Source organism: Culex pipiens, chromosome 3 (genome assembly GCF_016801865.2).
Source record: "Culex pipiens pallens isolate TS chromosome 3, TS_CPP_V2, whole genome shotgun sequence".
Lineage (NCBI taxonomy): Eukaryota > Metazoa > Arthropoda > Insecta > Diptera > Culicidae > Culex > Culex pipiens.
In genome coordinates this window covers 105,878,843-105,891,806 of record NC_068939.1, presented here as the reverse complement: position 1 = coordinate 105,891,806, position 12,964 = coordinate 105,878,843, and the positions used below count along the sequence as shown (strand labels likewise).

At 38.1% G+C, this 12,964-nt stretch overlaps 2 protein-coding genes across 2 annotated transcripts in view; one reads left to right on the top strand and one right to left on the bottom strand.

Annotated features, from left to right (window-relative positions):
* Positions 1-3,889, top strand: part of LOC120421927 (hemicentin-2) — a 180,077-nt gene extending 176,188 nt beyond the window's left edge. Inside the window, exon 13 of the mRNA XM_039585239.2 lies at positions 1,541-3,889. Coding sequence (XP_039441173.1) covers positions 1,541-2,995 — 1,455 coding nt within the window. The 3' untranslated portion in view covers positions 2,996-3,889. The remainder of the gene's footprint in view (positions 1-1,540) is intronic.
* A 3,450-nt stretch (positions 3,890-7,339) lies between these two features.
* Positions 7,340-9,428, bottom strand: LOC120421429 (acyl-coenzyme A thioesterase 9, mitochondrial-like). The gene is made up of 6 exons (XM_039584641.2): positions 9,271-9,428; positions 9,065-9,214; positions 8,906-8,979; positions 8,555-8,800; positions 8,158-8,496; positions 7,340-8,103 (listed from the first exon to the last, which is right to left on the bottom strand). Exons 2-6 carry the CDS (start codon positions 9,211-9,213, stop codon positions 7,475-7,477), a joined length of 1,437 nt encoding a protein of 478 aa, XP_039440575.1. The 5' UTR covers position 9,214; positions 9,271-9,428; the 3' UTR covers positions 7,340-7,474.
* Between the last annotated feature and the right edge of the window lie 3,536 nt (positions 9,429-12,964).

Below are 12,964 nucleotides of genomic sequence, written 5' to 3'. Positions count from 1 at the left end.
TATTTCCGTTGAAATGTTTCGCATTTCTGGTAAACTTATAATTTTATATTATTTGATTGTTTTGGCATTAACTACAGCGTTCAAACAAACTTTAAATGAAAGTTGATGTTAGAATTCATCAAATAACACAGTTTTGACATTCATAATGCGAACTTATATCCAAATAATTGATAAAACAAGTTGAAGTGTCCGGGTTTCGAAGCGTCCGGGAATTCGAATCATGACGTTATGTCAACTCAGTCAACTAATGTTGGTTTCAAGAATAAATTTTGCTTCCTGATCAAGGATCCAGAGACCGTTTTCGATATCTGGAAAGTACTTTACCCTTAATCAGAAATAATGTCTCCGATTTAATTGTGTACCACAATTAAAAAAATTAATAAAAATATAAGTTTTACATCTCTTTTACTAAACATCTAAAAAGCTTATAATATGATTTTTTTGTAAATTTTTCTGTACATTATGTTTCTCGAATTACTCAGTTGGGTAACAATTGAATCATAAAAAAATATTTATTTTTGTCATTTTAACCTTCTATGTTTGTTTCTAGAGTATAACATTAATTTGTAGCGAAGACAATTACCAAAATTATTTTCAGAAAAGTTTTCAGCAATTTACTTCTTACTTACTTTACTTCATTATTCCCAATTTTAGGATCTTAGAATTTTTTTCAAAGTTTCAACTTAAGAAGCAAATCAAATGTGTTTATTTTTTATTCAAAGTTCAGTACGCTGATTTAGGTTTAAAAAAAAACCTTAGAATGTTGAATTAAAAACAGCCAACAAAAATGTTAACGGAAATATTCCCTATTCCAGCAATACTTGCTGCTAAATAAACATTCAAGGAGCCAACATCTGAATCGTAAACATAATATTTTTTTCTATTTTTTTTTCCTTATCGAATGTATTTGGAAAATACTTTTAATTTTCATTTTTAACCACACTGATTTACTGCAAATGACAGAAATTACTAAGCTATGTTGTATCTTTTTGATAATTTTCTTTATTTTAGTACGCCTTTCAATCGGGCATAAAGAGAAACTCCAGGCGTCCAAACCAATTGAATTTCTGGATCTGCTAATCGTAGCCTGTCCTGTGAATATAACTAATCACGCTACAGTTTTTGAACAGTCCAATATTTATTTAGTGGTTTGGTTTGCATTCCCATTGGTTTATGCTCAATTTATCAAGAAGCCCAACATGATGTTTTGCCGTGTAATTCATAATAGTGAGGGTTTATATAGGCTCGAGCAAACTTTTGAGCCCAAGCCATACAATCATAGTTCCGTCAAAGAACATCAAAGTATTCAGTGGTTTTGTGGTGTGTGGAATTAAGAAACATTAAAAACCTACCTAATAAGAGTTTGTATATTGACAATGAAGCACAACTTTTTCATCTAACATTCTGGTTGCACTTTACGTCTAGTCCGATACTATTGTTGTATGTTTTGTTTAGTATTTATGTGTTACTTTAGTTCGAAACATTTGTTTTCTTTTTCTTTCTTGTTTCGGTCCATCTCAAACCTGTAAAATATGTGCAGTCAACAACAGCGCCCAACACATCCTTCACCACACAAACCAATCAACTGCTCTTACGAGAATCTGTAAATAGTAGCAGCAACGCCGACCTGGTCTTGGGTGCGCTACGCCATCAACGTGATCTGTTCAGTGGCCCGTTGGGCATTCCCGATGTCACAACGCGTGTCGGCTCTGTGATCCACGCGTTCGAAACGATGGCCCGCCAGAGGCAAGCCCTAGAACGAAGTGGCAGCGGTGGCGAAAAACCGTACGACTCGACAGTCGGTCCACGGTTCCGCTCCCACAGGGCCAATGTAAAAAGAGTAAATGATAATCGCCATAAAATCATATTACCCTCTCCCAAGATATCCCCCTCCTCGTCGGCGGCAACCGACACCGTTCCGACCTTTGTACAGCAATCCTATCCGAATCCGAACCCGAGTTTCCTCAGCAGCATCATCAACGGCAGCGTCAAACACAATAATAGCACTAACAGTAATAATCTACATATTAATAACAATAATTTAGGACAGTATTTTCTTCAATCAAATAATCATAATAATCATAACCAGACGATACCAAGAACGACTTTCCAGTCGAACGCCGGCACCGAAATCCATTATAATCTGGCTAACGATAATGAATCAAGCAATTTCGATTCGCTGAATCTGGACGATGATTACCGTAAAAGCTCTTTTGGCAAACAATCAAAACTCCAGCCAAGCGGTGCTAGCGCTGCTCCTGCTGGCGGTGGTACGCTCAGTCGTAATCAACATTTAAATGACGCTACTAGTAGTGCACAAGCCACGACTAACTTCCACGCCGCAAGAGATACCGAAGGCACCATCATCAGCCACAGCAGAAACAATCCGAACGTATTTTTCAACGCGACGCCACCACCACCACCACGTGGTGGCGTCGCGACGCCATCCTTGCAGCAAGTTCCAGAAAAAGACACACCGGCGTCGCCACAGACGACGACGACAACGATGCGCTATTACAACAATCATCTTGAGAATGACGGTGACAACAACAATAACCCTAACTACAACCCCGGCAATGACAAATTCCTTCGCGGTTCCACCGTCAGTCAATCATTCATCAAGAACGTAAAGAACATGCGAAGAAAGTCCTCGTCGTACGATCTGCAGAGTGCCAGCGGTGCCGCCGGTCTTGGGACGGGACGGGGTGGAACCACAAATTCTTCACCACCCACCACCACCTCGTCATCGTCGAACGGCTTCAAGCAGCGGACTGGAGCGTTAATGACGACCGCTGCTAGACACCTGTACCGGCGGAAGGCGAAAGGTCCCGGCTCTGATAATGACACTGATGAATTAACCACCCCGCGGCCACAAGATTCCGCACACGTGGTGGAAGGCGACGACGGCCGCCGCACCTCATCTTCCTTCACCAACACCACCACCGGCAGGCGGAAAACATTCCAACCCCGAACGTTAGATAGGGCGGAAATTTGATGATTAAGTAAAAAACGCAGCCATTAGTCTAGAAATTGCGGTCATAAGAAATTTCCTCCAAGAACCCTACTTGAGGGAGGTTACCCTGTAATTGCACTCTTGTTTCTCTCTTTCAATTGCAATTTGTACAAACGATTTAACAATGCTCGAGCTATACAACTCTAAGATGGTAGGTAATTTACTTTTAAGTGAACGAAACCCAAGTGTCATAAAGCGAGCCGAAAAAAAAATATCGGAAGAAAAGGACAATGAACAAAGAAAATGGAAGAGTACTTCTTTTAACCCACAGCATATAGCCAAATTGTAGATTCTAAGCATTTATTAAATCCCCGCCCAGGCCCTGGTCAATCACGCGGAGACCCAAGGGTGGGCAGAATGTACAGAAATGAAAAATGAAAATCGTTACGTTGGATATAAAAATTGATTCACGCTAGACTCCGTTATTACGTTACCCGTTCCAGTTGAATTTATTGGCCAATTTTTGAGAGAGAATGAAAGCAAAAGTTGAAAAATTTACTATCGTCCCCTTACTCACTAAACTGCAGGACTGCAGCGCGAGAACGCGGAAGCGGAAACGGCACAAAATCAAACATGAAAGTACTTCCAAGCTGTCATCAAAAAGACTTTATTACATATACAACACTCTCTCGACTGAGAGGAATCTGTTTTTTTATGTTTCACTGTATCTGCAAACCGAAAAATGCAGGAACAAAGTACACTGTTGTAGAAAGCATTTACAGAAATTACGTATTTTAAACAAACGCATTCGATTAACAAAATGATTGAGCATGCCAATATTCACCGAAGGAATATAATTTTATAACACTGTTGAACTTATTACTAAATGTATGTACCATGAGAATGTAATCTTGTCAGAAACAACATTAACCATAAGCCACACATCACAGCATGAGTTGAATTTAAACAAAAATGTGAGAAACTGCAAATCAGACATTGAACTAACAATCAAAATGCAGAAATAAAGTAAATGATTCGAAACTCCGATGTAGTTTTTGTTTGCGTTTGAGAAAGTTTGCCGACATTTAATGACCTGTGGTAGAAGAAGGTAGGTACTATATAATTACCTAGCATTATTGAATGAACAAAAATACAGCAAGCTGAGAATGGATGTGTGACTCTAAGAGCTTATTTAGAGGTTTTTTGACAAGGTCCAATAAACAAAGCTTATATAATTTGCTTTTTGGGTGATTTTTCAACCGCCTTGAATCAAGGGTATTCAAAAACACCCAATAAGCAAAAATAAAAATTGTGTTTATTGGACCTTTTTTAAAAAATATATATAAAAAAGATGATCCCCTCATATCACACCTCTAGGCCGAATAAATTACGTTTCTTAGAAATACGCCAAGTGGCATTCCATTCGAAATTGACTTTCTCTGATCAAGCTCAAATTTGGTGGAGCTATTGATACTATCAAAACATGTAAGAATCCCGATTTTGAACCAAATTGGACCACCCCTTCTTTTTTGGCACCGCCCCAAAGTTTTGCGATGTTTGACAATTTTCCAAAAATCTTCTTTTTTCAAATGGCAATAACTTTAAATTTAAAAAGTTGCCAAATCTAGCCTATAATTTCATCAACTAAAAAAAAATCAAAAGGTCAGTCAAGGTTTGCTCAATTATTTTTTGTTTCAAAGCTATGGCCATTTGAAAACAGATGTTTTTTTGGAAAATTAGCGAAAATCGCAAAACTTTGGGGCGGTGCCAAAAATGAATGGGTGTTCAAATTTGGTTCAACATCGGAATTCTTACATGTTTTGGATCAATAGCTCGACCAAATGAGCTTGATCAGAAAAAGACGATTTCTACTACCGTAAAACGGGGTGACTTTGATAGCCGGGGTGACTTTGATAGGTTTGCGATTTTTCCGCAAAATGAAGAGTACAATTAAAATACGTAAGGAATGGTTCAGAAACATACTGACCGTGGTAGAGAAGTGTTCAAAGTACCTCAAGATGAACTTTTCATAAATTTTTGAAAGGTTTATAAAGTTAGTTAACTATAGTTAAGAAAATGTTGATGGAAGTCATTATTTTAAACTTCTCAAAGTGTCATGATTTTCTCAATGATCATGATTTTTAATCGGAAAACGAAATGCATTTTCGGATTCTTTGGACAATTTTCCACTAGGAGAAGGTTTAATAAGTTTGTAAATAATAAATATTATCTGTTTTTGAAACACAGTTTAAAAAAAAACTTCAAATTTATAGGCATTTTTAGTTGAACAAATTTCATGTAAAATGTGAAAACTTGTGATTCGTGCTTCGAATTCAGTATAAAATGCAATATAAATCGATAATTTTATAAACAAAACTAGTTTTAACAAATTTCAGGCAAATTCCGACTTTTTAACAATTTTACCTAAAATTTATATGTATTTAGTTAAAAAGCTTATAAACATAGTTAACTTAACATAAACATTGATTTTTTTTTCTTGCAAACTATATCAGCTACTTTAGTGATGGTACATTTAACGTACAAATAAAGTTTGAACATCTTAAATATGATTTTAACAAGAAAAACTATGACTATCAAAGTCACCCCGGAATTAAAACTAAGAATTTTTAACATAACTATTTTTCTAAACACAATTGAAAAAACTTTTTTTCCAAAATTGTGCATGGACTTTGTGTGGCCTGCCCCAGTACATGTTTTAAAAATAATAATCTTGAGAAAAACCTTACCTGTTGAAAAATATTCTAAAAACAAATTGAAATCCTATCAAAGTCACCCCGGTTTACGGTACATATGTACTTTTTTGTGTACTGTTGGGGCGAAATGACTCATATAAGGCTACCAGCTGTACGGATTTTTTCCTTACCATACGGATTTTCGAACCTCTTCGCAGATTTTTAACAGGCCGGAATTTTTGTAGGGAATTTTACGCATAATACGGATTTGTACGGGATTTTGACAACTTTTTAATCATTGAATTGCTAATGAGCGGCTCCTAAAAAGAGCGGTTTTGCCCACCTCTGCTTTGAAGTGTTACTCAGGGACACGCTAGCATTATATGTGTTGGTGAGAACTGCAGATCGCTGAAATGTTTACACACGGACAAAAATGATCTACGGACTTGCTGTAAATGCTTCCAAATGCTTTTAAATGCCATAGAGCTATCTACGTGCGCATGTATTGCGTGTACGTACACGATGGATTTTTAGGTTAAAATTTGTGGTCGCCAGCAAAAATTAATGGTAAGCTAGTGTGCGTGAGATCGGGCTTAGATAACTCTATGGATACTGATCAAAGGGATCGTCCATGAAATATTTCACAATATTTAAAGCCCCAATCAATCTTGCAACTCATTTGGGGCCTTAAATATTGTGAAATATTTTATGGACAAACGGATCAGCATCCATTGCATTTAAAAGCATTTGGGAGGTGTTGTGCAGCCCCAATAACCAAAAGCACCGTGCGCCTCCATTTATACAGTTAAAAAACTGAAAAATGACAAAAATCCCTCGGTTAAATATTTTCTAGGTCACAGATATCGAAAAGGGACCACCACCTTAGCTACCTTTCCACGAAAAAACTATTTAGGTATATTCAATTTCAATAATAATTGCCTTCCGCCATGGCGTGCGATAATTTTATAAACAAAACTACCTTTAACAAATTTCAGGCAAAATTCTGACTTTTTAACAATTTTACCTAAAAATTATATGTATTTTGTAAAAAGCTTAGTTAACTAAATATAAACATACAATTTACCCCAGTACATGAATTAAAAATATTAATCTTGGGAAAAACTTTACCTGTTGGAAATATTCCAAAAACAAATTGAAATCCTACCAATGTCACCCCGGTTTATGCACCTACAACTTCTTCACCACCAGTTGAACAACGACACACGAAACACTAGTTTTTTTTTTAAATTTGTTCAATAACACTGAAATTGACCTCTTTTAAAAAACTCGAGGAAACTTCATTTCCCAGCCTTCAAATAATAGGGGAACTATACCCTTTCTCAGCCTATTTCTATTATCGGCCTATCAGCACTTTGATCATGAATTACAGCTTAAATAAAATGTTTTTGACTGTTCCAAAGTAATAAATAGCTCAAATAAAAGTGAGCAAGCAACTCATCATTGTTGATACATCTGAAAATGTTGATTTAATAGCGGAAAACGGCAAAAGTGATGAGAATTGGTCGAACGGTTTAGTGTGATTAAAATGGGTATATTTCCCCTATAATCCAATCAAGGCAGTAACAGACCTTTAAAAATTTTGCAAATTGTACCAAAACTAATTGAACTACTCCATATTTTTTAGGATAAATTTGAGGCAGAAATATTTGAGATAAAAGAAACGACTAAGTGATGTTTTAGCATTATAATATCAACTTTCTCGTATTTATTTTTCATTCTTTGAATAAATAAAGCACCAATAATACATTGTAACAATCAAATGGTTTGAACTGAAAACGACAGTTGCAGCATGAATCACATTCACATCTTACAATTTGCTTTTAGCATCACCCGCGGCAGCATTCCGCGGCGTGTCAATTCCCATTGCGTAACGGAACTTGCGGCGTCCGTCTAAGTAATACATTGCTTCGTGATAAGTTTTTGGCATAATGCTCGGCAGACGTTCCGCTACCGAATAAGTATAGTAGAATGAGTTAGTGGTTGTTTGTTGACCCGTCATTGCGTCGTACACATCGGCTAGAACTACAATTTCCATGTAGTGTAAATCGGTGTAGATTACGTGCGCCTGCATGTTGAGCATCGAGGAAACATCCACCGGATGGTGGAAGCTAATATCCGAAATGTGTTCCAGTTTTGGTCTGCGCTTTCCGAAATTGTACGCGAGTGCCCAGCTCAGCTCCAAGGCGTTGCGCATGAGAAAGCCTCCGAACACTTTGTTGTGCGCATTACGGTCTTCCGGATGGGAAAACACAATGTTGGCCATCGTCGCGTCCTCCATCCAGACGTAACCGGGCGGTAGAATGCGCTTGTTGAAGGCGCGACTCTTTGTATCAATCGATTTTACAAACAGTTCGTGCACCAGCCCTTGCTCGAAGTCGTTCGGTTCCGTTTTGAGCAGATCCTCTTTTTGCAGCTGAATTCTTCGCTTTTTTCGAGCTGAAAATTGTATACAGTTAGATTGGAAATTGAATACAAGAAAAGCATTCTTACATTCTCCGCCATCGAAAATGGCCTTCTCTTCGTCGTTCGCCGGCACCAGCGGGTTGATCAGCGAGGCCTTGGTGTTGGTGGCGTCTCGCGCTACCATCAGGAACAGCGCACGAGTCAGCTTGCGCCATTTGCCGTGCAGCTTTTGCTCCATCCACACGACGATCTCAATCGAAGTTCGGCCAACCCAGCTGACGTGCCCGGACAGGCGAATGTCCGCGTCATGCGTTGGGACCACGTCGGTAAAATCAATCTTGTCGACCAGAGCGGTCACGAAGGTGTACGGAAGAGCGACACCCTCGGGCAGATTCGGCAACAGCAAGTGCTTGTGGACGACCCACACTGAGATTGAATTTTGTTTCATTCATGAGCTTAGAAAACATTCAACCTCGTTACTTACCAGCAAACATGTCCATATCTTCCATGAGACGACCCAGTCGAACGTTTCCCATAAATCCAACATACTTGTCCTTTAGGATCTTGTCGGTCGTGAGCGGGATAATCGCCGACGTAAACGAATCCTGCATCGACCGAGGTGGCAACTGGTCCAGCGAAGTTGGTGCGTACTGCGTCAGATGTTCACGAGTGCTCACGAACGGCGTGTAACCGACCTCGATGCCGAGCTTTTTGATGATGACTTGCTTGACTGGGAAAAAAAGAATATAAATAAAGTTCATTCTATGATTCACACGCTGATCTTACAGCGTTTGATGACCTCGAGTTAGATATATTCATGACATCATGCTCTTACCGTCGTTCATGGTTCCGGCAGTGCACTCCAGATTGTTGTCGCCTCTCAGGTAACCGATGGTGGACATTTTGCAGCTGCAAATGTGAAAACGAAACTAACTTAATCAGCAAACCCAGAATAATGAGCTTAGACCTTTGTAATCAACACCATTATACGCACCTTTGGCCATAAACGGACTCATTACTAATACCATCGCGGTTGATAAGGAGAGAGCGACTCAGCGTCGGAAGTCGAGTTAAATTCCGAGCCAGCTGCTCTTTCGGAACGAGTGCGCCAAATGCACGAGCGTGTCTCCACAGTCGGAACATCCTACTAAATTCACGATTTCTTGAGCGATGAAATTTTACGAGGCAATTTTTACTCACGAAATCTGCTGCTTCTGCGAATTGCGTGAAAGGCGTTGTGTAAACAGCGTTGTGGCTTGAGCTACGTTATGAATGAATCACGTCAGAAATCGCACTGTTTACCTTTTTTAACCAATCCGTTTAAAACAAGACTACGTTATTATGTTGACGTAACAACCACATTTAAAAAAATCTTTAATTTTACATCAAATTAAGCTTTTCCTTAAATTTACGATTTATTGCTTAGTTTCATGAAACATTTTTGCAAAAATAAAAATACGCCTAATTGAAAGGGTAATCTAGCATACCTACTCGCGTTCGCGTTCCCGATCTCTGACGTCCAAAGGCACAAGTGCGTTCTCGATATCTGAATTGAACGGTACTTTCGCGGTTGGCTGTCAGCAGTGTCAGCATTCAAAACAGAACGATCAATAGAGCTTTATGACGTTTCGCGTACGCACACTAGCGCACCATCTGATTTTGCTGGCCGGACAAAATTTAACCTCAATCTTTTTTGTGTACGTACACGCATTACATGCGCACGTAGAAACCTCTATAGACAAATCCTGGGACGGGACGGCTGGATAGAGTCTTCTTTTTGAGTGTTTACGTTTGTATTCTTCTTCTGTTTTTTGCAAGAAAATTCGTGTTCGAAAACAAATATCAAGCAATCTGTGATTCAGATAGCTTGACAATTCAAATTTTCTTGATGATGTTTTTCAACTCAGTGCTCAAGCATGCGGATGACTTTTTCTTTGGTTGAAATGTTGTTTAGTTTTTCCTCGCAGATTTTTTTTGATTTGGCTGTTAAAATTTGCGGTTGGACGTGGGTGGAGAATGCTGAGTTTATGTTCCATCGTTTTACGGTGGATCCGTTCATAAGGAGCTGCCTGATTCAAATTACTTGAAATGGTTGGCAAATCAAAGATGAGTCAAAAAATGATCACTTCTTCTATTTTTATTGTGTTTTTTATATGAAAGATTTTTTATTTTCATTTGGATGTGAAAAATGCAATACGATTTAAATGCGTTTTCTTACTTCAATCTAAATAAAATCCTAAAAAACCTGCAAGTCATTAAATGGGAGGGGAGATTTTTTCTTAGACGCAAAGGAAGTAAATAAACCTTTCCCAGTTCCCCAAAGAGGAGCACGTCGAATTCAACGGCAATTTTTACTCAACTTTAAAGATATTTAACATTCCATAGGTCGCACGCCCTAAGGTGTCAGAATCGAAAGAAATGGCTGGCAAAAATTCAAATTTGTACCAATTCATTCACTTCAAAGAGCAAAAAAGTTTGTTTTTCAATTTGTGGCAATGTGTTGAAATAAAAAAGTGCGAAAAAATCAAATAGGCTAAACTGTGGCCATTATTTTTGTTTGCTTTTTAAATCCAGTTCTACGGTGTTGTTTCTTCACGCCACATTTTAATTTCATAGGAAGCACAGATTTAATATTGTTCAATCTCGATGACATTTCTATATAACGCGCAAAAAAAATAACAATAGTTTTAAATGGGCAAAAGAATAGTCAGTTCATGAAATGTATTGTTTTTTAAAATGAAAATGCTGATAAGTCAACATTCGGTGTACGATAGAAATAAATGCCTTTCAATTGAAAATATTTTAGTTAATCTATTCATGCAATTTACAATTATTTGTGAAATTGATTTATTTATTTTTATTTTTTTCAATTCAAATTACAATACTTCTCATTTTCTCCTCATAAGAAAGGACTGGTTTAGGTTGACAGAAGCGGCCATGTTGAAAGTGGTTTAGTTTGACAATAGGTTTTTTTCTCTTTGTTTATCCCATCCCAGGACAAATCCAGCGAAAGCTCAACGCTGCTTTTTGATGGTGAGAGATTTGACAGCTCCCATACTAAATGTCTCGATTTTCATACTTTTTGTTAATTTTCTTCTAAAATAAAACACTTAACATATGAAAACTATATATTTTTGGTGCCCAAAATTCCTGCTGAATCGAATGGTGTACTTATCTCAATTCGACGTCGTCGTGCTATCTTGTCGCACCCGCCATTTTGACGTTCCGAGAAAAACGCGTTTTAATGTTTGACCTTGAATATTCAAAAACGAGAGCACGCAATGTAAACAATAACAAACACGTTTTGTTTGGCTCACCATTCTGTGCATTGTCCCAAAGTTTGGTTGAAGTTGGTTGCTGGAGTCCCGAGTTATAATTACAAATGTTGACGGTAGTCTAGCTTGTACGTGCGACAAACGCATCCTCACTTTCCTGGCCTGTAATCCCTTTGGCCTTTTGTCGCACTTACATCAATTTTCATGGAGTGACAAGATAGCACGACAAGATTGAAACTACTTTCATATGTAAAGTGACAAACATGCACGGAGTTTTTTCGGTTTTTGTTGAATATCTCAGGATTGAAATCGAATTTTGGGGATCTGTGAAGGTCAAAAGGTGAGGCATTGTGAGCTGCACAAAATGGCGTTCTTAACTCAATTTGGCCCAAAATGCACGTACGACAAGTTAGCACGATGGCGACGAATTGCAATTTTTTTGAACAGTTTTTATTTTAATAATATTCTAGACACATTTTGTGCACCTAATCAATCAATACTTTTATCAAAAATAATCATTTTACTGCTTAAAAATTGAGTTTTCCTGAGCTCCCATATTCAAATACATGGAAGCAGTCATTTCTAACACCATTGGCCACCTAGCGGCCATTTCAAACTGGATACGTCTATGGAAGTACCGTTCAAGTATTACGAAATGCGGTAAAAAATCTAGAGTTTTCATTTAATAGGTCCTATTAATCATATGAAGTACAATAGCTTATAGGACCCATTAAGTAAAACGTTACTTAATCCACCTTTAGGTGGTTGGTGCCTTCCTCACATTCATAATGTCATAATGTACCACTGCGTGATTTTGACATTTCGGGCGTTCACCATTCGAACGCCATCTTCGCTTAAAAACCTCGATACATTCAGTAAAAATAGCAACATTCCCCCTTAATATATTTCACAAATCAAACTTATTACTCATTTCTTTTGATGGGGTTCGCAGACCTTCAATATTTCTGGCTCATCGGCAAGGTCTGATAAAATACCTATTCAACGATAGTTCGCATGGAAGATTCAGACAATATTTCTATCACAATATCTGAAATCCGGCCTCCAAAAAGTGTATAAATAACACTTAAGTGCTAATAACTTTTGATAGGGTTGTCAGATCCTTGATGTTCTAGGCTCATTTGGAAGGTCTTTCGATTATCTAACTAACGACAGGTCGCATAATGGACCCGGACATCATTTTCATTGAAATATCTGAGATCCGGCCTCCAAAAAGTGTACAAATAACTCTTAAGTGCATGCAAATAACTTTTTATAGGGTTGTCAGATCTTCAATGTTTTGGGCTCATTGGAAAGGTATTTTTAATACCTTTCACCCAGCAAAACTTATCAGTGTTGCCAAGCTCAAAACATACGTTGCCAGATCGATTTAGCCAGCTTAGACCAGTCTCCCTATTTAAGGGTCTCTAGATTTGATCCGATTTGGCCGATCACCAGTTTTTAAAGCTGCTAACCAGTTTTTTTGTCACCACCAATCCCAATGTGCGTTCCGTATTTTTACTCCGCCCCCTTGGGGTTTCTTCTTCGCGAATTCTTTCACCGCGCCTCGCTCTTCAACTTTCATCGCAGCCGCTGCAGCAAGAGGAAACATCTGTCATTTC

What these genes read in the sequence shown, in the direction of transcription:
- LOC120421429 (XM_039584641.2), bottom strand. Translation starts at nt 9,213, where the DNA reads ATGTTCCGACTGTGGAGACACGCTCGTGCATTTGGCGCACTCGTTCCG. An exon ending in GAGTCCGTTTATGGCCAAAG is followed by an intron (nt 8,980 to 9,064) that starts GTGCGTATAATG and finishes TCACATTTGCAG; the next exon opens with CTGCAAAATGTCCACCATCG. An exon ending in TGCCGGAACCATGAACGACG is followed by an intron (nt 8,801 to 8,905) that starts GTAAGAGCATGA and finishes TTTTTTTCCCAG; the next exon opens with TCAAGCAAGTCATCATCAAA.